The sequence below is a fragment of the Anguilla rostrata genome, chromosome 14 (genome assembly GCF_018555375.3).
Source record: "Anguilla rostrata isolate EN2019 chromosome 14, ASM1855537v3, whole genome shotgun sequence".
Lineage (NCBI taxonomy): Eukaryota > Metazoa > Chordata > Actinopteri > Anguilliformes > Anguillidae > Anguilla > Anguilla rostrata.
Genome location: NC_057946.1, coordinates 41,071,122 through 41,096,190, shown reverse-complemented (window position 1 = coordinate 41,096,190; position 25,069 = coordinate 41,071,122). Strand labels below are relative to the sequence as shown.

The following is a 25,069-nucleotide window of genomic DNA, read 5'->3' as shown; positions in this document are numbered from 1 at the left end:
TATTCCACAGTTGGCCGGAAGAACTCACATTTCAAACTCTGAGCCCGTATTTCTTCAACCGTTGAAGTGCACCATCCAAGTTCTGTAGGTGTTCCTTATCAGTGGCTCCCGTATACAGGATATCATCCAGATAGTACTGGATGCCGGGCAGGTCACTCAGGATTTGGTCCATAGCACGTTAGAAAAGTGCAGGCGCTGACATAATCCCGAAAGGAAGGCGGCAGTACCTGAGAACACCTTTGTGTGTGGTAACAGTGAGCAATTCTCTAGACTGTTCGTGAATGTGCATTTGCAGATATGCTTGGTTAAGGTCTATCTTGCAAAATTTTTGCCCCTTACAAAGTCCCGCAATCAAGTCGTCCATGGGGGGAAGTGGATACTGCGATTACTAAGGGGTTAGGTGAAAAATGTCGCGTCTGCACGTCCACTATTTCTCCGTAAGTCTTGGTCCCTGGCTTTTCGGGTTGTACTAGATTGCGCAACAGATTAAAAGTTTTAGGTCCCATCACGCTCAAAAATGTGGGTACTACCTTATTATCAGCAATCCTGTTTGCTTCAGTGAAAGAGTCAAAGCGCTCGATGTAGGAGTTCCACTGCTCCACATGCTCATCAAAGGGTCCACTATTTCCAATAACTCCAGCTATTTCCCTCCAAGGCTCCTGGTTATTATTCACTTTTACAATATCACTCCTTATCTTCTTACCCACAAGTTGTCTGCTGAATCAATTGTTCTTCCCAATTCTTTGTTGCAATTCCTCTCTTTTTAGCTGCTTGTCCCACGTCACGTTTGCTAACTAGCACACTGCTACAACGACTGATGGAAAACAAAGTAATTTCTTAACCGTGAAAGGAAAAAAAATCAGACTTCCGCACAATCGTGCCACACAAGTTCATCCCATCCTCGTCACCACTTTTTGTTATGTTCCAAGATGTCACTTGTTTAATTACACTATATCACTCGGGGAGACAGCTATGTATTATTATGTGCTTTTTTAATGGTGCGTTACATTCCAAGCATTATTTATATACTCCATTTACCCCAAATACGGTAAGCAATGCATGACAAAATACACAACAACTTCACAATCACTAGCATGGAGGATATGCATGATTTCAGTTGGAGCGAAACTAAATGCTAACTAGCAATGTGGACAGATACTTCTCTATAGAATAAACTTTACAGTAGTTATGGAAATCAAGCTATTTGTTCTATGGCACTAAGCAGGGTCACAACGCTCTCATTTCCAGTCTTCAGTTGTACATTTTCTGCTGAATATGGAATCTTCACTTAACCTTAAGAAACTACACCGTAGCCCATAAAGGCCATGCAATATATATATATATATATATATAAAACATAACGTAAGACGAGAACAAGCCATTCAGCCCAACAATGCTCATCTATTCCTACCACTAAACTGTATTTAATGCTTAGTTTACCTAAAAATCCTTTATACCCGGAATCAATCTGGCTGCTCGTCTTCGGACCTTTTCCAGTGCCTCTATATCGTTCTTGTAGTACGGCCCCCAGAACTGCACACAATACTCTAAGTGTGGTCTGACAAGGGTATTGTATAGGGTGAGTATGATCCCCTTAGATTTATACTCAATACTCCTGGCTATGTATTCCAGCATCCTGTTGGCTTTTTTTACTGCTACGGCACATTGACCAGACCCTGATAGGCTTTGATCAACTATTACTCCCAAGTCTTTTTCTACATGTGCACATTCTAATTTTGTACCACCCATAAAGTAATCCTGTGTTTTTATTCCCCACATGTAGAACTTTACATTTAGTTACATTGAATTTCATTTGCCAGGTTTCTGCCCACTTCTGGATTCTGTTTAAATCTTCTTGGATTACTTTAGTAGATTCCAATTTGTTGGCTAAACGTCCCAGTTTTGTCTGCAAATTTAACTAGTGTAATTTCAATGTCCATGTCATTTATTTAAATGAGGAAGAGCAGTGGACCCAGCACCTATCCCTGTGGAACTCCACTTCCCACAATACCCTGCTCAGATAAGATCCCTCCTACTACTACCCTTTGTGTTCTATCCCGTAACCAGTTCCGAATCCATTCTGAAATGCCTCCTGTAATTTCTACTGTCCTCATTTTGATAATGAGTTTGTAAATGGTAAAATGGTAAATGGACTGCATTTATATAGCGCTTTTATCCAAAGCGCTTTACAATTGATGCCTCTCATTCACCCATTCACACACACACTCACACACCAAGGCTGAAAGGCTGCCATGCAAGGTACAAATCAGCTCGTTGGGAGCAATTAGGGGTTAGGTGTCTTGCTCAGGGACACTTCGACACGCCCAGGGCGGGGGATCGAACAGACAACCCTCCGACTGCCTCCCTCCGACATCAGTAAACATAAACTGGATTTTTGGTTTTTAACTGAAACTTGGTTAGATAATAATGGCAGTAATATCAGGAGACTTCAATATTGACATTGATAACTAGAGCCCGACCGATATATCGGCCATTATTTGACTTTTTTGACAACAACGGGATCGGCAGTTATGCAGCCGATGTGTCCGTATTTTTAAATAAGTATAATAAACAAAACAAAAAAACATTGATTATTTATCTGTACTTGTCTGTTCGAACATTGTAATTGCTATTTACTAGAATTATCCAGTAGAGGTAATACAAGTGTGAACTGCAGCAGCTGACGAGCTACTTTTGTAATAAGACGTTTGTCACTCGTGCCTCATCCAGTATTCTCCACTGCAAGACTTGTCTGCACAGATTCGATTGCCGCAATAAAGGTATGTATATTTAGTGAAAGTTTTTAATTAAATGCGTTTATACGACCACTATGTTTATCAATCCTCATTATCAAGCGAGCGAGCTAGCTAACATATTTGGTTCACTTTAGCAAGCTAGCTGGCTAGCAAGCCTTTATGAAGTGGCAGTGAGCACATAAGCAGCGTAGGATCTACATTTCCAGAGCACATCGCTGTATTCTCAAATAAATAACCAGCCAAAATAAAATGGTGATTGAATGCATCACACATTTGTTTTTTTTTTATCTGAGATAATTATATTAGCTACTATATGATGCTGTGTCAATAGCCAATGCGTTATTGCAAGCGAGTGTGTCATCTAGTCACGCGTCATCGTAGCAAGCTAACCAGACAGTAAAAACGCCGATAAAACACTTCTAACGTGGATCATTTTAAGCCATGTTATCTAGCTTTGTCGTGATAACATGAGAGAAGGATTGCTGTTGGAGAAGTGAATCAACCAACAGTTAGCGTGGGTAACCTGTACGAAAGCGCATTGTAGTTTTTTTCACGTATTTCATCCAGTCATTTTAATTTCATCTAACATTACGCTTGATTCACTCATTAGCTCCACTAGATAATGTCTTACTCTTTGAGATCATGTAGTAGAAATAAAATAAGAAAATATAATTCATTTAACTTACTGAGAATATATAATAAGAAATAATGAGGCTGTGTCAATAGCTAATACGTTATTGCGAGCGAGTTTGTCATCTAGTCACGCGTCAGAGCGCATTGTAGTTATTTTCACCACCAAATTCTTATGGACAGGGAAGCTCGCTAGATAAAGTCTTACTCTTTGAGATCATGTAGAAGGAATAAAATAAGAAAATATAATTAATTTACTGAGATATAGATACTAAGACTATAGATACTAAGAAATAATAACAAATTAATAACAACAACAATAATAATATTCATAAAAATACATGTTTGAAACTGGGAAACTGATTTTTTAAAATTAATTTTTATAGATGGCTGGAAAAGAAAGGAGTAAAAGCATTTGAAAATGTTGCACTTTTTGACAAAATATTGGTCAAAACATCGGTAATCGGTGGGCTAAGACTCTCCAAATTCGGGATCGGCATCGGACCCAAAAATCCGGCATTGGTCGGGCTCTATTGGTAACCACACTGATGCTCAGGTCAGAGAACTGATTAGTCTGTTAGAGGCTTTTGGACTATCTCAGCATGTATCCCGGCCCATCCATGAACGATGGCATACACTAGATTTAATCATCACAAAAAGTCTCAGTGTTACTGCGGTCTCAGCTCTTGATGTTGCCATTTCAGATAATTTCTGTGACTTTTATGTGTCTGTAAGCCCAGCATTACAAAGACGGGTAAAAACTGTTAAAAAACGTTACACATTAAAGCACAGCTAAAAGTTTTATGAACATAATGGCTAGATCTTGTGGAACAGTATAGTTGTAGAACGGCAAAAAAGAAAATGCCGGCAGGGAGGATGAAAATGGAGGAAGACAAAACTTCATGTTCACTATGATATTTACAAGGATAGACTTGAAAAATACTCTACAGTCCTTTTTCCTCCAAGATCATTAGTGAAAATCAAACAATACATATATACTTTTTTCCGGTGTTGATAGGGTGAACCCCCCTTCATTAATAGCCTCTGAGATGCTTTCCACCTCAAAATGTGAGGAATTTGCTTTTTTCAGCAATAAAATTATCAGCATTAGACAAACTATTAGCACACTTACGTCAGGCAAGAAAGTAATGCCTCCATCTTCGGCACACAACAACAGTACAGGAGCTATGGCACATTTTACTGTTATTGACATTATAACATTTAAAGAAGCTGTACTGAAGCTCAAATCTTCTACCTGCTGCCTTCACCCTCTCCATTTTTTAAGGCTACTATTAACTGCTTAGCAGAGGAGGTATTGCAAATTGTTAGTATTTCTCTTCAGTCCAGTGTTTTCCCAAGTGCGCTAAAAACAGCTGTGGTTAAGCCTTTGTTAAAAAAGACCAATCTTGATGCTTCCAATGTCAGTAACTATAGACCAATTTCCAATCTCCCATTTCTTAGCAAGGCTCTGGAAAAAATAGTTAGTTTCAATTACTTAGTTTCAAATGGCTAATTTGACTGTTTCCAGTCAGGATTTAGACCGCACCACAGTACTGAGACAGCACTTGTCAATATCTTAAATGATATTTGGATTCACCCAGATTCAAATAAGCTTCCTATTCATGTACTTCTCAATCTCAGTGCTGCATTTGACACTGTTGATCACTTTATGTTGTTGGATAGATTGGAATAGTGTGTAGGATTATCTGACCTGGACAGGAATGACTTCATCTCAATTAATAGCTTTGTTTCTGAAAAGGTCAAAATTTCATGTGGACTTTCGCAGAGTTCAATCCTCCGCCCTCTTTTATTCAATCTCTATATGCTTCCGCTCAGGCATGTGATACAAAAAAATAGTGTACAGTACCATAACTACGTGGACGACACCCAGCTCTATATCTCTCTCTCCCCTGAAGACCTTAGTCCAATGGACTCAACTGTTCAATGCATTGAGGACACAAATGTCCCAAAATTTCTTGCTCCTAAACAAAGATAAAACTGAGGTAATTACATTTGGTTGTATAGCTAAGAGAAAAAATTTAAGGTTCAACGTGATACAAGCTAAGAATCTTGGTGTCATTGTGGATGCTGACCTTACTTTTAACGGCCGTATCAACAGTGTCAGCAAGATCCGCTTTTTATCACCTTAAAAACATAAGGAAAAAATGGGAGGCTATGTATCAAAACCAGACTTAGAGAGTCACTGCTGGTCCATGCTTTTATTACCAGCAGATTGGACTACTGCAGTGGCCTCTTCTCTGGTCTTCCCAAAAAAGGTGTGAGACGACTCCAGCTCGTTCAAAATGCTGCAGCCAGAATTCTGACAGGGACTAAATAAATAGATCACATTACACCTGTCCTAAGATCACTGCACTGTCTTCCTGTAGCCTCAAGAACTGATTTTAAGTTTTTACTTATTGCTTATAAAGCACTGAATGGCCTGGTTCCACAGTATATTTTTGACCTACTTGTGGGTTATGAACCAACCAGGTCCCTGAGGTCATCTGGGACACGCCTGCTAGTAGTTCCTGGGGTAAAATCTAAATCTGGTGAAGCTGCTTTCTGTTATTATGCACCCAGATTCTGGAACAGCCTCCCAGAATATTTAAGATTGGCTTCAACCCTTGCCATTTTTAAGAGTGAGCTCAAAAGCTTCCTCTTTCTGTAGCCTTTGACTAATGCTTTTTAAAATATATCTTATACAGTTTAACTTTATGTTTCTCTTTATTTTATAAATGTGTATATGCAAGTGCATGTTTGCTTTCATATGTATATTTTTTTGTATATTTTATGCATCTTTTTTCACTTAATTTTATACATGTATATATGCAAGTGTGCATTTTTCTGTATAAAGCACATTGGATTTCCTTGTGTTTGAAAAGTGCTATATAGATAGATCAGGCCTGGGCGAATTATGCACCGAACATTTTTTTTTTAAATGCTTCAACATTAGATGTTCTTGACAGAGCTTGCTTGGTGCAGTGAAATCAGTCTGATTGTAAAAGAACAAACTCTGCCCATTGGGAAAGCCCCACCCATCTGGCACTCCAAAAGGATAAACCCCGCCCATCTGGCACTCCAAAAGGATAAACCCCGCCCATCAGGCACTCCAAAAGGATAAACCCCGCCCATCAGGCACTCCAAAAGGATAAACCCCGCCCATCTGGCACTCCAAAAGGATAAACCCCGCCCATCAGGCACTCTAAAAGGATAAACCCTGCCCATCTGGCACTCCAAAAGGATAAACCCCGCCCACCTGGCACTCCAAAAGGATAAACCCCGCCCATCTGGCACTCTAAAAGGATAAACCCCGCCCATCTGGCACTCCAAAAGGATAAACCTCACTAAAACATCACTGTGTATTCAGATTCCAGAGGTTATCTCATCACAAGAAAAACTTTTGTTATGTCGAGATCAGAAGATAATGATTTGTGATCTTGAGATAACAAGACCAAAATATATACATTTATTGCATGGCCTCTACAAACTTCTGTAAGAAACTGAATTGGCATACAATCATAATATTTTGGAAGCCACTCACGCCCTCGCTCTTCAAGAGGTTCAACAAAAGCCGGAAGTGGATTTTCAGGGTTTTGTTATATTTTGCGAGTAAAATGCAATCAGATTTCAATCCGGAAAACCAGAGACGCATCTGACTACCAAGCGTAACATCAATGTGGTTAAATCTTATCCAGGTACAATCTAGATATAAGCTACATGAAATGACCAGGTGTAAATGAGGGTTGCAATGTGTGATACTTCATCTGTCATCTACTTGACCTATAGCAGTTTGGTTGTAGTATGGTGCAGTATATTCTGGTAGTGTGGGGTAATGTGTTGCAGTATTATAATGAGTGCTTGAGTGTGCAGTGTGTGGCAGTGTGCAGTAGCTAGAGTGTGCAGTGTGTGTGGCAATGTGCGGTAGCTTGAGTGTGCAGCGTGTGTGGCAGTGTGCAGTGGCTTGAGTGTGCAGTGTGTGTGGCAGCATGAGATAGCCTGATGGTGCAGCGTGTGTGGCAGTGTGCGGTAGCTTGATGGTGCAGTGTGTGTGGCAGTGTGCGGTAGCTTAAGTGTGCAATGTGCGGTAGCTTGAGTGTGCCGTGTGTGGCAGTGTGCGGTAGCTTGAGTGTGCAGTGTGTGTGGCAGTATGCGGTAGCTTGAGTATACAGTGTGTGACAGTTTCCGGTAACTTGAGTGTGCAGTGTGTCTGGCAGTGTGCGGTATCTTGAGTATGCAGTGTGTGTAGCACTGTGTGGTAGCTTGATTACACAGTGTGTGTGGCAGTGTGCAGTAGCTTGAGTGTGCAGTGTGCGGTAGCTTGAGTGTGCAGTGTGTCTGGCAGTGTGTGGTACCTCAGCAATCTTTTCCCTGGCCAGTAGCAGTTCTTCTGGTTTGTTGGCCCACAGTAGCTTAGCCTCCATCTCCCGCCGTTTCTGCAGAGTGTTCTGAGCATCCTGCCAACGCTGCCATGCCCTGATACGCTGGTCGAAACAGCTCTGTATGTGCACAAACACACAACAGTGTTGATGAGTGTTTGTTTATATAGTGTGCATATGTGCTTGTGAGTTGTGAATGTGTGTATGGTTTTTGAGTGGTTACGTTAGTCTGTGTATGTTGGTATATTTGTGTGTGTGTGTTGTACATGATAGTGTGAGTTTGTATGCATGTAGGTTTGGGTGTATAGTGCATGATGTGTGTACATGCATGTTAGTGAGTGTGTACAGTGTGTTTTGAGTGTGTGTATGCATGTATGTATGTGTGTGTGCATGCGTGTGCATGTGTATGTGTGTGTAAGAGGCTCTTTACAGAGTATAATGGTGTGTGTGTGTGAGTATAATGGTGTGTGTGAAAGAGTATGATGGTATGTGTGAGAGAGTACAATGGAGTGTGTGAGAGTTTAATGGTGTGTCTGAGACGAAGTATGATTTATGGCCTAAAGACATACATATGTGTTTGCACATGTGTGAGTGTGTGTATGCATGTGTGCATGTGTGGGTGTGTATGATCATGAGTGCGTGTGCGCGCGAGTGCATGTGTGTGTATGTATGTGCCATTCCTCTGCAGAGTTCACTCCAATGGCTATCGGTCGCTGCCAGGATCAGGTTCAAAGTCCTGACCCTTGCCTACACTGCAGCCAACAGGATCGCCCCTATCTACCTGCAGGACATGATTCGATTCTATACACCTGCTCGGCCACTCCGCTCTGCAGCAGCAGGGCGCCTTGTACCCCCTCCCACCCGAGTAAAGGGATCATGGAGCTTCTCCACCCTAGCTCCCCAGTGGTGGAACGAACGTCTCCCTCACTACCCATCTTCCGCCATCTTCTTACATTACATAATGTAATGTAATGTATGTGTGTGTGAGTGCATGTGTGATGTATGTGTGAAATGTGTGTGACATGGGCGTTGTGTGTGTGATATACAGTATCACGGTGTGCATTGGTGCAGTTAATACCCGCAACACCCCCAGCAGGCGAATGTAGTCTGTGAGCAGCTCAGCAAGGATGAAGTAATCACTAGAGGCTTGGTCCTGCTGCAGCTGCTCCACGTGCGCGTCCAGCTCGGCTAGCTGGGACAGCACACAGGACAGCGCTGCGTTATCCTCAGAGTTCCCCAACATCGCCATGCTCTTAGAAAACTGCGCCGTGCTGCCAGACAGTTCTGAGACACATACAAAACACAGAGCCTAATCAAACACTTTACGCACCACAATACAAACCCACACATGCCCATACACAACCTAGAGTATGTGTGTGAACGTGTGCACATCTCTCACCCTTTCTGTGAGTGATCATTGAGCCTACTATGGCGTGGAGCTTCCGCAGCTGCAAGTCCTCTGACTCAATGTGATGCAGCTTCTGTTCAAACCACTGAGTGAGAGGGGAGGGAGAGAGAGAAGGGGAATGAGGGAGTAAAAGAGACAGACGGAGGGAGGGAGAGAGGGTTAAGGGAGAGAAGAAGGGAGAAATGGAAAGGGAAGGAGAGTGAGGGAGGTAAAAGGAGAGTGTGAGAAAGGAAAAGGGAAAGAGATAGAAAGGAATAAAGGCAGGGATGGAGGGAAAGGAAGGGAGGAAGAAGAGGGAAAGGAAGGGAGACACAAAGGGAAAGGGAGGGAGGAAAAGAAGTAAATTAGAGAGATAGAGTTAATTAGTTTCCCTTAGCATTAATTATTTTGACCAATTATTTTCTATGATGAGCATTAGGTGCTTGGAAAGAAAGGAGCCCTTACAGCATCAGACTCATTCATCTTTACGGTCATCCGGCTGATGGCTTCGGTAGCACGGCTAATCATCTTAAAGAAGCCAGCACCAGTGAAAGTGTATGCATCTGCCCGGGGCAACTGCAACACAAACACACACACACATATATCAGCAGTTAAAAAATCCAGCACCACTGAAAGTGTGTGCATCTGCAACACAAACACACACACACACACGTACAGTGGGCTCCAGAATTATTGGCACCCTTGATAAATATGCATAAAAATGCTAAACTAAAAAATAATAGAGTTATTGACATAAGCTTAATTTTCCAACAGGTGTAAACTAGTGTGCTTGATTAATGATTAATTGGAATCACCCAAAGTCTTACATTTTTTTAAATAAAAAAAATATTTCCCCAAAAAACAGGTTCCACAATTATTGGCACCCCTGGTTTAATACTTTGTGAAAACACCCCTGGCAAAGATGACAGCCATTAGTCTTTTCCTATAATTTGTGATAAGGTTAGAGAACACATTTGGAGGGATTTTTGACCATTCCTCCATGCAGAACATTTCAGAATCATTGATATCTTTGGGTTTGCGCTTATGGACCCCCCCCTCTTCAGTTCAGACCACAGGTTTTTGATGGAATTTAAGTCTGGAGACTGAGATGGCCATTGGAAAACATGGATGTTAATTTCACTTAAGCATTTATGTTTAGATTTTGATGTATGCTTGGAGTCATTGTCCTGCTGGACAATCTACCTATGACCAAGTCCTAGCTTCTTAGCAGAGACAACCAAATTTTCTGCCAGAATTTCCTGGTATTTTGTTGAATTCATTGTGCCATTGATCTAATATAGTGCCCCGGGACCACTGCCAGCAAAACATCGTCAAAGTATCAATGACCCACCTTCATATTTAACAGTAGGTATGAGGTGCTTCTCCTGTATGCATTCCTCTTTTGCCGCCAAACATGTCGATGGTGTGTATGGCCAAAATGTTGCCATGGTCTCATCGGACAATAGCATTCTCTTCCAGTCATAATTCCAATGAGGTTTGGCAAGCTCCAGATTCTTGGTTTTGTTTATTGTGCTCAGTAAGGGCTGTCTTCGTGCCACCTTTCCAAAGAATTAGTTGGTATGGAGGTGCCATTTTATGTTTTTTTTTAGACTTGTTGACCGCAAGAAAAAAACCCATCTCTGCAATTTTTAAACAGTGATCCTTGGGTTATTAATGGCCTCACTCACCATCTTCCTCACTGTCCGTGGGGACACCATGCACTTGCTTCCTCTTCCTGGCAAATTTGCAACCATTCCATATGTTTTACACCTTTTTATTATTGCCTGTACAGTGCTAAGTGGTATGTTTAACCGTTTATGTCTTTTTTGTACCAATTACCAGACTTGTGATGGTAAATTACCATTGGTCTCTTCTGAATTGACAATTATTTGGCTTTCCCATGCTGATGGATGACAAAGGAATTTTGTATGCATGTTACCTAATTTTTATTCTCTAGTGAAACTGGAAGTGATGGAATGACACAATATAGTTCCTAATTTAAGTAAAATTGTATTGCCAATTTCATTTTGTTTGATTTTACTTACAATAATTGTTAGGGGTGCCAATATTTATGGGACCTATGGTTTTCAGAAAAAATTTGATTACTTAATAAAACAACATGAGAATTTTATTGAAATAAAAGTATATAGTTTTCCCATATGTTTGAACATAACATATAGATTATAATCTGTGTCATTTATTATATGCAGGCTTTTATCTTCATTTTTATTAAGGGTGCCAATAATTCTGGAGCCCATTGTATATCAGTGATTAAACTATCCAGCACCACTGAAAGTGTGTGCGTCTGCAACACAAACACACACATAAACTTTTAGTCCCAGGAACTACTTTTCAAGGAACTAAAAGGTTCCTTCAGCCCATTGTTGTCTGCGTTTCCACCGCGGTCTAAAGTCCCGCGAAGATTAGGCAAATTAGCCCACTGACGTATGAAAAAGCGACATTGTCGTCGGTCCATCTGTCCTATGATTTCTTCTGTAACCCCATACTACCACCGAAGTAGCCTACATTATTTTCTAATAACTGGGACAGCCCGGAGGGGTTTATTCCACTTATATACAACGGGTTACCAACAATGACTATATATGGTTACTTTTGTATTTATTGATTTTTATCGATTTAATCACCTGGAATTGAAATATTCTTCTGCAGCCGTTTGGGAATATTTTACCGTTGTCAAGCAAAACTGTTGTTGGTAGTTGAACTTGGACCGTTGTTATGCAACAAATAGGACAGCTATAACAGGCCAATAGTCAGATTGTAACTGTTTTATATATCCTCTCAAACACATTCATTATGTTTTTATGCGAATATTCACTTGACATCCGAGGTGACAGAATGCATTCACATTTCCAATATAACTGGCAACAACAGCAGAAAACATGCACACGTTGTAAACAATTTGCTGTTTGATTACTTTCTCATCGTCAATTCCATATAGGCTAATCGCAAAATGACAAGAATAGAACGAAAACTCGGACTTGTGTGAAAATTTAAATTAGCAGTGGTACAGCCACTGTTTGCTTTCCTTCGAAGTTACTGCTAGCCGAGCAGCGAAGTGTGCCCTCCAGATGCGAACCATGCACCATAAATTAGTCCATAGTCTTCCTGGTCTTTTTGTGGAATTGAAGAATGGCAGAATAAAATTACGGCAGTTTGAAAAAGCTAAAGGGACGATTACTAGAATTAACCTGTTATTTTACCCTGACAAAAAGTGCGGAAGGTGATTTCCAGTTTGCTTTTACTGTATCACCAATGTGAATTACGCAGAACTACCGCATACCTCACATAACTGTATCAAACGTTTTGAGTCAATTACAACGGGCTAACAAAGAAAATCCGGAAGAAAATATTCAGCAACCGAATTAATCCGTTTGAATGTTTTGGTACGTAATATGCTGTCCCAGCACGAATGCTCAGCATTTTATAAAACGAATACTAAAGCAAGAAAAGAACAGAAGAGCACACGTTATAATTCCAAGACGTTGGCAGGCTATAACCAAAACTAGGCTACGGCGCCGCATAACATACAAGTTTGATTTGAAGTTATTATGAAGTTATAATAAAAAATTTTAAACATGACGGTTGAAATAAAACACTGCAAGTAGTCGACCAATCAGAAATTTTCAGCGCTTGCGCCCCACCCCAAAGGTTCCGGTACTTTTGGAAAGTACTACCCCCCGAACAGGAACTTTTTTGGGGGTTAAATAAAGCCCCCGGAACTACATTTTGGCCCTAGTTCCTGCGGTCGAAACGCACTGAGTTCCTCAAAAGGTTCCTAGTTCCGGGGTAAAGTTCCTGCGGTGGAAACGCGGCTATACATACATATCAGCGAGGAACAGTAACAGAGACATCTTCATACTAGTGACATCACAACATTGCCACACAAGCCAGACATGTCACCACATGAATCACTGCACAAACAATGAATCTAATGCAATATCAACAAAAACATAGAAAAATACCAAGTTGCACGTACAAAGCACTGCCTGTAAGTCATTAATTAAAACATTCGAAAACTATGCCTCCGGTTAAAAGTATTGATATTGAAATTAGGCCAAATTACAACAAATAATATTGGCTATCTTAGCCCAGACAAATTAAACAAGCTCTTTTCCAAAGTAAAGCTTCCTAGTGTTTCCTAAATAATTTAATGTAACTTGGCTTAGTGTTTTTTCATCTTACCACCTAAAGAAAATGTGGCCACTTAAAGTTTGTGTCACATCAAAGTGTCAAGAACAAAACTAGCCTACCTTGTAATCATGTAGCTGTTGGAGTCATGAAACAATATTATGTGGGGGTTGCATGTGAAATGATAGAGAATGCATTGAAATTAAATATAAATGAGCTTCCCAAAAAGAATATACAGCTGTAAAAGCAACATTTTTTGGTAATTATTAGTTAGCAAGCAAACTAGCTTCCACAAAAAACCAAGATGGTGACCACAAAGTTCATACAATGTCCTTTTACCTGTTTACATACTGTCCTGAAATTGGCTAATTTCAAGACTAGATCATGTTATTGACAGATGTAGTTAAATGTACAATGGGGAGAATAATTGATTGTGGTATTGGAGCCCTTGTGGTGATGTAATCGGCAGGAAAAAGAAAAAGGAGAAAAAAGGCAAAATAACCCAGGTTTGGGCCATTATTGTGTGGACAAAGTTGTTTGTGAAATCTGTGTGTTTACATGAGATCAGAAGGTACAGAAGTTAACATATTTAAGGGCTGAGAGTCTGTGGTCATTGTGGTTATTTCAGTAAGAAACCCTGAAAAGTGGCAAACTCTCAGTGCTGTCGCATCAAGGCATAACATGCTGGATGGCATACCTGCCATCCCAATATGCATTAACCTCTTAGCGCAAAGCCCCTAGTGGTCGGCATGCCGGCGTGCCGAGATTACTAAACTCAAACATTCGGTGCTACTGCAGCCAAAGTGTGAGGTAAAAACAGAAACGCGTTGTTTTAGTTTCACTAGTAGACGATAAACGACAGCTATGCCGAAAACGGAGTTTCGCAGCCCCACCATTGTTGCTCTGGTCGTTCATTTAACACGCACCCCCTCCCTGCAGTCTCATCTACAAAACACCCCCCACCCTTGACATAATGGACAATATTGTCTATCTTGGCATTCATAAAAATATTCTTTCACCACTAAAAAAATCATACTCCGTCATAGCAAAAAGATAAACCCGACAATAGCCCTAAGATATGCCTATACAGCAGTGAAAACGCTGCTCACTGAATAACGAAATAAACGAGAAAATGTTTTTAAAAATGATACCATGTCATTCTACAGTCAATATCTGGGACTAAATATTGAATAAATATACAACCTTACTGTTGGTTTTACGTGTAGAGATGTCCCTTTTGAGACTGCGTGGTCAAATATTGTCTTGGACAATCCGTATGGGAAATATACACGCATTTGTGACGCCTGGGTATCTTCCAAAATAGCTGTGCGTAATACCACACCTGTTGTTTACAGCGTCGTCGCCCTTTTTATTACAGTCTGGTTTGATTGAAAATTAATTTATTCAGTAGGTGAGAGTATAAGCTTTCTAATGATGTATAACATGTCTAATTCTGCTTTTGGAATAGCGTTTTATAGGTCAGCGTATCAGAAAATATTCTTAGCATCGCATTCACTTACGCATTCACTCTATGTTAGCAGAAAAATACTCTGCACCTAACAAAACTAATAGCTAAGCCATATGTTTCCTGATAGACCTAGCTGACATCGTTTTCTGGAGAAAAAACAGAAGCGAATAGAAAAGTATCATTGACACTGTCTCTGTCTCCATCTACTGAACATAGATGAGATTTCATCATTGCTATGTAAGTATTACTGCTCAAAATATTTTGGTTATATACGTTATTTTTGTAATTGAGTATCTTTAAATAGGTTAGTGGTGTTATATAATGTGGATATTTCACACTGTAATGTAAGCGTTAGATGGTAGTGTAATAGTTTTTGTGAAGCATGCAACAGTGATGACGTGAAAGTTGGAACATTGCCAAAACGTGGCGGACGGTTGAAAATTGTTTTCGTGTCGTCCCATCCCCATACAAGAAAACATACCAGAGTACAGAGTATAGAAATACACACAAGAGTTAATTATTACACATTTAGGTACTGTACTGCATTGTGTGACAATATTTTTGCATTATTTTTTAAATCTGATAGCAATGTTTCATCTTAAACCTTCATAAGGGGCTCATTTATATGCTTTATAATGGACAAAAAGCATTTTATTAAAATTTGGAGAGATTTTGGATATGTTTCTGGACCCCTAGATATTTTAGACCACTGTACAGACTGAAAGCTTGTAATTCCCACTTGAAAATTTTGCAACAGTGATTTTCTTGAGTCAAAACAGTTGATTTGTAGTGAAATACGTGAATATGTTGTGATTTACAGAAATGCATAATTTAGGCATTTTGGATAGATTTGGAGACGCTGGGTACACTGCTTAGTTTTTGCTTCATACATCTATAGTAGTTCTACATATCCACCCTTAGATTTTATGAACTTGTGGTCAAGATGTTTTTGATCTAGCACATGTATAGTTTAACCTGATGTATATATGCAATCTCTCAGTATTTCATTGCAAACTTAAAAAGTGCAAATTCATTTTAGATTTTTTGTCAAAACAATTGCATCTGTGGCACTTTATGAATATAAACTAATCTGCGTTAGTACTGTAAATTGTACAAATGTCTTGCTTCATTTAAGCCATTTTTTAAGTATCTGTGGTGTTCACATCTGGAGTTATAAAGCTTTAAATAGGGTACCCCCTAAATGGGCAAGGATTTGCAAGATTTGGCTTGTGCGCTAAGAGGTAAAATCAGCATTTACCATTTGGCTGATAAGGGCTATTTTTGATAAAGAGCTGTAACACTGAACCAGCCTCAGCACAACACCCCTACCTCATCTTTCTCCAGGAATTCCAGGACATCCGGGTCCTGCACGAGAGACGGGTGGGACACCACCCTCTGCAGGTACCTGAGGAAACAGCATGTCATACAAGTACGTAGCGCATCTAGTTCTGGTGATTCTGGATGTTGGGGTGGTTTATGGTTGTGGTGGTTTTTATTAGGTTCATGGTATTGGTGGTGGGGGTTTGCAAAGGTGGTTTCTGATGTGGTGATGATCTATGTTTGTGATACAGAACTTGCTGAAGTCTTACCTCTCCAGGGCTGCTCTCCTTCTTTCTGCAAACTCAGTAGATGAAGAATCCTCTTTTCCCACTTTCACCTTTGTCATCCCTGTCAAACCACAACACGTTTACTTAGTTGCTGTCATGCAAAAGATGCAACCTCAAGCCAGAATCAGTCCACTTCCTAAATTAACAATGAACAAAGCAGAGAACACATTGTGTTCAGATGGTAAGATGAAAAAACACAGGGCCAAGTTACTTGAAATAATAGGAAACATTGGGTGGCAGCATTGCTTTGGAATATGGCTTGTTTAATTTGTGCCAGCTAAGACAGCCAATATTGTTTCTCATCACTTGGCCTAATTTTGATATCAGTACGTTTAATGGCATGATTTTGCCAGTTTTAATGACTTATATACAGTGCTTGGTATGCGTGAGTAACTTGTTGAAAATGGGTGTTTCTTCAGATATCATTTCTTTTTGTACTTTGTCATTGATAACAGTGATGCATATAAATGTAGGTTATGAGAGACATGTATATACATACATACATGCAAACACACATAAATTGTAGCTCAAAGAAACACATGGATATGGATTCAGTCATTTTTCCTGTACCGTGAATGATAAATAAATAAAAGTGTCATTTTTTTTTCTCCATTTTTTAATGGAAGTGTTTTTAATGTGGCGTTGTAGACATGACAGTCTATGAGAGTGAGAGTCTTCAAGTGTTTGTATGTCAGCAGAGGATAGGGCTTGCTAACATTAATTTAGAAAGGTGGCATTTTCAGGTAGCTACAGTAGTTAAGTAAAAAAGGTAGTTAAACGATAGAAATGCCACAGCAGTCAAAAATCAATAAATCTGCCATCATGAAATGCATATGGCTCCCCATTTGTGACTTTTGCAAAACACATACATTGAAGATTTTGATATAATTTGAATGTCAAGATTGCATAAGGGAATAAAGTGTTAACCAGTTATAAATAAAGTACTTAATTAAATGGCATGAACAGCTTTGCAATAAAAAGACATTCTTTACTTTAATGCTATCATTTGCTTGTTCTTTTTAAGAAAGTATCTCAGTAAGCACAAGCCCAAATACAGACGGAATATAGACATCTACAGGAGTGGAAATCTTGGTTGGCCAATGTTTCAAAATAAACTGGGTTAGCTAAATTTAACCATAATTTAGTTCAGTTTTTACTTCCATATAGCATGGCTATGTCCTAGCCAGCCAGTAAATGTTCACATTTCAATACAATATAGCCGATCTTTCACTGAATGTCTAGATGGTAACTAAGCTATATAGCTACAATCTAAACTTTCAGTAAAAGACCGGCTGGATTTGGTTGAAATAACCAGCTAGGACATAGCCAGGCTACATCAGGGTAAAACATGAACAAAAGGAGGGATAAACAGTGCTAATATTCAGTTTATGTGAAAATATCTGTCAACCTATATTTCCATCCCTTCAGATGTTCAGATGCCATCTATATTCGGGCTTGTGCTCACTGGGAGATGAACGATACAGGAATGAAACGATGTTATGGGGAGTTTGCATGTGAAATGGTAGAGAACGGATTTCAGAAATATAAATGAGTTTCCCCACAAAGATTATACAGTTGAAAAAAGAAATAGTTTTAAGCAATTATTAATTAGCAAACAAGATTGAGTAATGAGTTAAAAGTTTGCCTGAGCCTATGGTGGGACTTGAACCCGAGTCTTCCAGGCGTCCAAAGGTCCCAGAGGCAAATGTGTTACCAGATGAGCCACAAGCCAAGTAGTTGTGGCGCCCGCAAATTTATTAGTTTAAATATATACAGTTGCAATCTAAATTATTCAACCCCTGTAGAAACTGTAAATATTTTTAAATGTATGCTTTTTGGGAGACTTGAAACTAAAAAGACAACATACCACTTGTGTGTTCTGTTAAAATTCAAAATAAAAATGTATTTTTAAAGATTTCCTAGTACCCCCATTCAATATCACCATTTAAAAAAATATTTTCTGGTCTGCAGAGTGACTAAATTTTGTGGAAACACACTCAAAGACATGCATGTTAGGTGCACTCCTGCAGTTTCCCTTGACTAAGGTACTGGCCGCAGAACTGGAGTTGGTCCCTGGGCGCTGCACTGTGGCTGCCCACTGCTCCTAAGCAACTAGGATGGGTCAAATGCAGAGGACAAATTACCCCACAGGGTTCAATAAAAGTATATCTATCTTATCTATCTTAAGCCCTTAGGAAATCCATAACAATACTGTTTGCTTCATCTGTGATAAAATCCACCGATGCACTTCGCATCAATTTGAAGCTGACTAGCAAACATGCCAAAGACAAAGGAGCTCTCTCAAAAGTTAAGAGAAGAAATTATTTCATTGCACAAAAATATCTCCAAGATATTGAAAGTTCAATGAGACTCAACTGGCAGCATCATAAGGACGTTTAAAAGTCATGGAATAGCAGCAAACCTACCTGGACGTGGAAGGAAGAGTAAAGTTACATCAACTGGTATCAGGCACATCGTAAGAACTGCTGAGAAAACCCCTCATATTACTACCAAAGGCTTACAGGATGACATTTTGAAAGCTGGAACAAAAGTATCAGTACAGATGATAAGAAGGATACTGAACAAGCAAGGCCTTCATGGCCGGACACCTCACCGCACTCCACTCTTAACCAGTAAGCATATGAAAAATCGACTTGAATATGCAAGACGTCATTTGGATAAGTCTATGGAGTTGTGGGAGAATATTTTATGGAGTGACGAGACAAAACTGGAATTGTTTAGACCCATGGATAAGCGGTATGTCTGGCACAAGAAAGGTGCAGCTTATGACAAGAACACCATCCCCACAGTCAAGTATGGAGGTGGTTCAGTCCTTCTGTGGGGGTGTTTTGCTGCTTCCGGTACTGGCAATTTTAGTTTAGTTTATTTATTTGATGATTCACTTTAAAAGGACAATTACATGGTTGCAAACACCAATGTACATGCACAATCTTCAGTGTGTGACTGGCACCATGGATTCCTTGAAGCACCAGGCCATTCTGGAGAAGAATGTGATGCCCTCAGTGCATAAGCTGAAGCTTGGTGATCATTGGACTTTCTAGCAAAACAATGATCCCAAGCATACATCCAAGTCAACCAAAGCTTGGTTCAGGGAACAATCTTGGAATGTCCTAGACTGGCCTTCTCAGTCCCTAGATTTAAATCCCATTGAAAATCTTTGGAGGGATTTGAATAAAGCAGTGGCATCACGAAAACCAAAGAATATTGATGAACTTGAAGCATTTGCACAGGAAGAATGGGCCAAGATTCCAAGAGAGAGGTGTCAGAGGCTTGTGAGCACTTATAGGAAGCGTTTATTGGAAGTAATAAAAGCTAAAGGATGTTCCACAAAGTACTGATTTTGGGGATTGAATAATTTAGTCATTGATTTTTTTGGACAGAATTTCATTTTTTTCCTTATAACAAATAGTAAACTCCGCTCTATGTTTTCAAAATCACTTGAACATGTTCTAATAAACATGTATTTCTGTCTACAAAGGCCTTAGTTGATACATTGTCATGAAATTTTATTCACATCACAAAGACATCTTATGGGTTAGAGGGGTTGAATCATTTTGATTGCAACTGTACATGTCCACTTTGCGTGCATATCTGATGTTTTTATTGGCAGATGTAGATAAATGTCCAGTGGGAAGATTTATTGTTTATGGGCTTGAAGGATCTGTGATGGTATAATCTGGCAGGAAAAAGAAGAAGAAGGAAAAAATGCAAAATCCCCAAAATTTGGGCCTTTATTGTGTGAACATGTAAAGTTGTTTGTGAATTCTGTCTGTCTACACAAGGTCAGATGGCACAGAAGTTAATATTTTAAGGGCTGAGAGTCTGTGGTCATTGTGGATATATCTGTAGGAAACCCTGAAAAGTGCCAAACTCTCGGTGCTATACAGGCATGGGGCATGTCGCCCTAACAAGCTGTAACTTGGCAGGATGGCATACCTGCAATCCCAATATTTCAATAGGGGAAGGAGTTTTCAGTGTTTTGAAGTTACATGATCAAATGAATTAGGAACGTGGAAGAATGAAGAAGGATAAGGTTTTAGAGATAAATCTTGATACATGTCTGTCACACGCCAGACCGTTGTCTGTCACATGGAGAGAGAGAGCGCACCAGCACAAACATGAAATAAAATAAATGGACACCTTCACCCTTCCCCCTCACGAGTTACGGAAAAAAACAATAAACTAAAACAACAAGCTAAAATAACAAAGACAAAAGAAAGTAAAACAGAGCAGCAACTTTTCTGTTCCCTGCTCTGTCGCTGACCTGCCTTCCCGGCCAGGTCCAGCTCCTCCAGCATCCCAGCTGAGGATTCCTTTCTTTTTAGTGCTCAAAATAAAACTAAAGGAAAATCATAACTGCACTCTCTGTGTTAGCTCCCGGTCTCGACCCAGAACTGTGGAGAGCAGCACACCTTTAAGTACCTGGGCCTAACGCAGCCCAGGTGCGTGTGCTCTCTCCACCAGCCGGCGCAACCGAGACTAATCCGCCTCTCCGGCAGACCAACTGCTACAATGTCCTTTTTCATATTTTTATTCATTTATGTTTTAAATGGTATCATAACCAAACCTATTCAACATATCAAGCACTGGGTTAAGGACTACACAAATACGACAGTCTCATCAAATGATACCTCATTTTGTAGCTCTGACTCATGTTCTTCAACATGACATGAAATATGCAGAAGTAAAATTTTTAAACATGTATCCAAAGTATGTGTTTGATGATAAACACAAGTGAATATAGTGATAACTGCTGAGCTACTAACCCTAACCCTTAGCTACTCCAACATCTTGCTGTCTTCACAAACCCTACAATAGCAGAATGAGGCAGGGCACATGCTGCCCCAGACAGAACCAATGCCACACAAATGCCACATCAGGAACTCATGAGTTAGCCCTTCAGATCAGGAACTCATGAGTTAGCCCTTCAGATCAGGAACTCATGAGTTAACCCTTCAGATCAGGAACTCATGAGTTAACCTTTCAGATCAGGAACTCATGAGTTAACCTTTCAGATCAGGAACTCATGAGTTAACCTTTCAGATCAGGAACTCATGAGTTAACCCTTCAGATCAGGAACTCACAAGTTAACCTTTCAGATAATTCACCACTTTTTACAAAAAGTGCACAGCTCTCCCTCTTTTTTTTTTACATGACTGGGATGCTACTTACCAAGAATGCTCTTCTCTGGAGGAGGGGGCACAATGTATCCTTTCTGTGAGTGTTTATCTGTCAGTTTTTCATAAAGTCCCAGGAAGTCACTGAACCTCCGCATGACAGTAAAAGTCTTTCTGTGGAACATGGGCAGCATGGTCTGAAAAAAAAGTAGAATTAAAGTCTCGCTTTGATTGTTTCCATCTGCCTGTGGCTGTTCACAAACTGTGCTGCATAAGAAGCTACTGCTCTTGACTTGCTGAAGCCAGTCTGGCTAATTTCTGGTTTTCTTTGTGCTCCCGGCCTTGCATTTTTATTTTTTTGTTGATCTTCAATACACAGTAAATAGTGATCAAGCATCTTTGTAGGCCCTTTTTTGTTTATTATTTTTGAGAGTTGAGGACAGTCAGGGTGATTAATACATTATACTTAGTTATGATTGAAAAGGTGACTTGCAGAAAGTAATCCCCCCTCTTCAATCATTTTCCAAGCTCCCCACTAACTCTGCATCCTCCACCCTGACGTCATCTCTCTCCTCAGCACTCGACTCCCTATGCCCCTTCGTCCCTAGGCCAGCACGTTCATCCCCTCCCAGTCCATGGATGTCTGACATCCTACGCACCTCCAGGGCCACCCTCCGCGCTGCTGAGAGGAAGTGGGCCAAATCCAGGGACCCATCTGACCTCTCAGCCTATCAGTCTCTCCTGACAGAGTTCTCTTCTTCTGTCACTGCCGCTAAGGCAAAATTCTACCAAACCAAAATTAATAACTCCATTTCTAACCCTCGTCAACTTTTCTCTATTTTCTCTTCTCTCCTCAGCGTGCCACCTCCTCCACCCCAGTCTTCCTTCACTGCAGATGACTTTGCAGCATTCTTTGACGAAAAGATTGCAGACATCCGCAGCTCCTTTGCCTCCTCTGCGTCCTCCGCCCCCTCTGCGTCCTCCGCCCCCTCTGCGTCCTCCGCCCCCTCTGCGTCCTCCGCCCCCTGTTTCTCCACATTTTCTCTCCTCTCAGACACTGAAGTCTCCCAGCTTCTGCTCACCCACCGCCCTACCACCTGCGCCCTCGACCCTATCCCCTCATCTCTCCTTCAAGCAATCACACCAGACATCCTCCCTTTTGTCGCCTCCCTCGTGAACTCATCTCTATCTTCTGGATGTTTCCCCTCATCCTTCAAGAAGGCCCACATCACCCCGCTGCTGAAGAAACCCACACTAGATCCTTCAGTCATTCAGAACTACCGCCCGGTATCTCTCCTCCCTTTCCTATCCAAAACACTGGAACGTGCTGCATCTAACCAGCTCTCTGCTTTCTTCTCTGAGAACAACCTGCTTGATCCCCACCAGTCTGGCTTCAGGCCTGGCCACTCGACTGAGACTGCACTCCTCTCGGTCAGTGAGTCACTCCATGCCGCACGAGCAGCCTCCCTCTCCTCTGTCCTGATTCTTCTAGACCTCTCCGCTGCATTTGACACGGTGGACCACTCTACCCTCCTGTCCTCCCTGGCAGCAACAGCGATCCGCGGCACAGTCCTTGACTGGATTGAGTCCTACCCCTCTGACCGCTCCTTCCAGGTTGCCTGAGCGGGTAAGGTATCACCACCCCGTCCCCTCACCACCGGAGTTCCCCAGGGCTCAGTCCTTGGTCCCCTTCTCTTCTCCATGTACACCAGATCCCTTGGCCCTGTAATATCTGCCCATGGCTTGTCCTATCATTCCTATGCCGACGACACGCAACTCTTTCTCTCCTTCTCCCCATCGGACACACAGGTCCCTGCCCGCATCTCCGCTTGCCTGAGGGACATACAGAGCTGGATGGACAATCACCACCTGAAGCTCAACCCAGGAAAGACGGAGCTAATCTTTATTCCTGCTCTATCCTCTCCCCTCCTCGACTTTTCCATTTCCTTAGGGGACACCGTAGTGACATCATCACCCTGCGCCAAGAATCTCGGAGTGATGATGGACAACAGGCTGTCCCTCTCCAACAACATTGCAGCAGTAACCCGGGCATGCAGATTTTTCCTATACAACATCCGCAGAATCCGCCCCTTTCTCACCACCTACTCAACCCAGCTCCTGGTCCAAGCAATGGTTCTATCCCGCCTGGACTACTGCAACTCTCTTCTGGCTGGACTACCAGCATCTGCCACCAGACCCCTGCAGCTCATTCAGAATGCTGCGGCTCGTCTGGTCTTCAACCTCCCCAGACACTCCCACGTAACTCCCCTGCTCACTACCCTCCACTGGCTGCCTGTTATAGCTCGCATCAAATTCAAAACATTGGTCCTAGCATACCAGGCAGTCAAGGGATCAGCCCCAGCATACCTTCACAAGATATTCAAACCCTACATGCCAGCCAGACCCCTCCGTTCTGCTACCTCAGGACGCCTAGCACCTCCCCTCTTCGCACCTGCACTTCCAGAACACGTCTCCTGTCTGTTCTGGCCCCACGATGGTGGAATGACCTCCCTGTGGAGGTCAGAACAGCTGAGACTGTGAACAATTTCAAACGACGACTGAAGACCCACCTCTTCAGGCTGCACCTCTCTCCATCCCTCCCTTCCCCCTGTAAATGACTAAACTTAGGGTTGTAACTAGGCAGCTGTTTCATAGGTTACTTAGTTGATGCGCCTGTCTTAACGACTACTTGTATTTTTATTTATTTTTATTTTTCCATAGATTGCGTTGTTGCCGTTCTCGTTGTTAGTGTTAATCAGTTTAACCATCAGGGTCCAAGTTGAACTATGCGGTTGTTCCCTGTACTTGGACCGGTACTTCTCTCTAGGGGTTTCGTCATACTTGTTCCTGGTTATGGTTATACACTTTGTTGTACGTCGCTCTGGATAAGAGCGTCTGCCAAATGCCTGTAATGTAATGTAATGTAATGTATTATACAAACAATTATATACAATTTCATAGCGACTTGGTAACTTGATTAACATATTTCACGAAGTGCTTAACATTTACTTTTAATAGAATATATATAAATATATATAGTATGCTGTTTCACCCCGTACCATGTGTCTGTTGCAATGTAAGCAAGAGGAGATGCAGTATAAATCCAGCAGAGTACTCCAGCTTGGCAGGATGGCATACCTGCCATTCCAATGAGAAATTTCCATTCCATACTAACAGCACATACAAGTGTGCTGAGCATTATTAGCAAAGGCTAATAGGTGTCTCTTACGACTAATGTAAATATGACAATATCAAATGACAATATAAATAACTGAAATGTTACAAGCAGTAATACTTACATGTTTGTATACATTCTAGCTAGTAGGGGTGGAGGGAGGTGCCCCTATTTGTATTTGTATCTGTATTTGTTCAACCAACAAAACAATTTGTATTTGTATCTGGATAAAAAAAACAAAAGTGGACACGGTATAAGCCGGAAGTGGGCATGGTTTAACTTTGCAGCTGTATAAAATGCCATAAATTCTTGATTTTTACCATTATGATCACTGGTACTGCTACTGTTGCAATATTAAGGCATTAAAGTAATGGTTCTGCAAT

The 25,069-nt window shown here is 41.0% G+C and overlaps 1 protein-coding gene across 1 annotated transcript in view; it reads right to left on the bottom strand.

Annotated features, from left to right (window-relative positions):
- The window catches only part of LOC135238842 (serine-aspartate repeat-containing protein I-like), a 63,977-nt gene that overhangs the window by 20,178 nt on the left and 18,730 nt on the right, over positions 1-25,069 (bottom strand). Inside the window, exons 6-12 of the mRNA XM_064306949.1 lie at positions 21,567-21,708; positions 16,356-16,434; positions 16,096-16,171; positions 9,615-9,725; positions 9,162-9,255; positions 8,841-9,046; positions 7,739-7,882 (exon numbers count right to left, since the gene is read on the bottom strand). Coding sequence (XP_064163019.1) covers positions 7,739-7,882; positions 8,841-9,046; positions 9,162-9,255; positions 9,615-9,725; positions 16,096-16,171; positions 16,356-16,434; positions 21,567-21,708 — 852 coding nt within the window. The remainder of the gene's footprint in view (positions 1-7,738; positions 7,883-8,840; positions 9,047-9,161; positions 9,256-9,614; positions 9,726-16,095; positions 16,172-16,355; positions 16,435-21,566; positions 21,709-25,069) is intronic.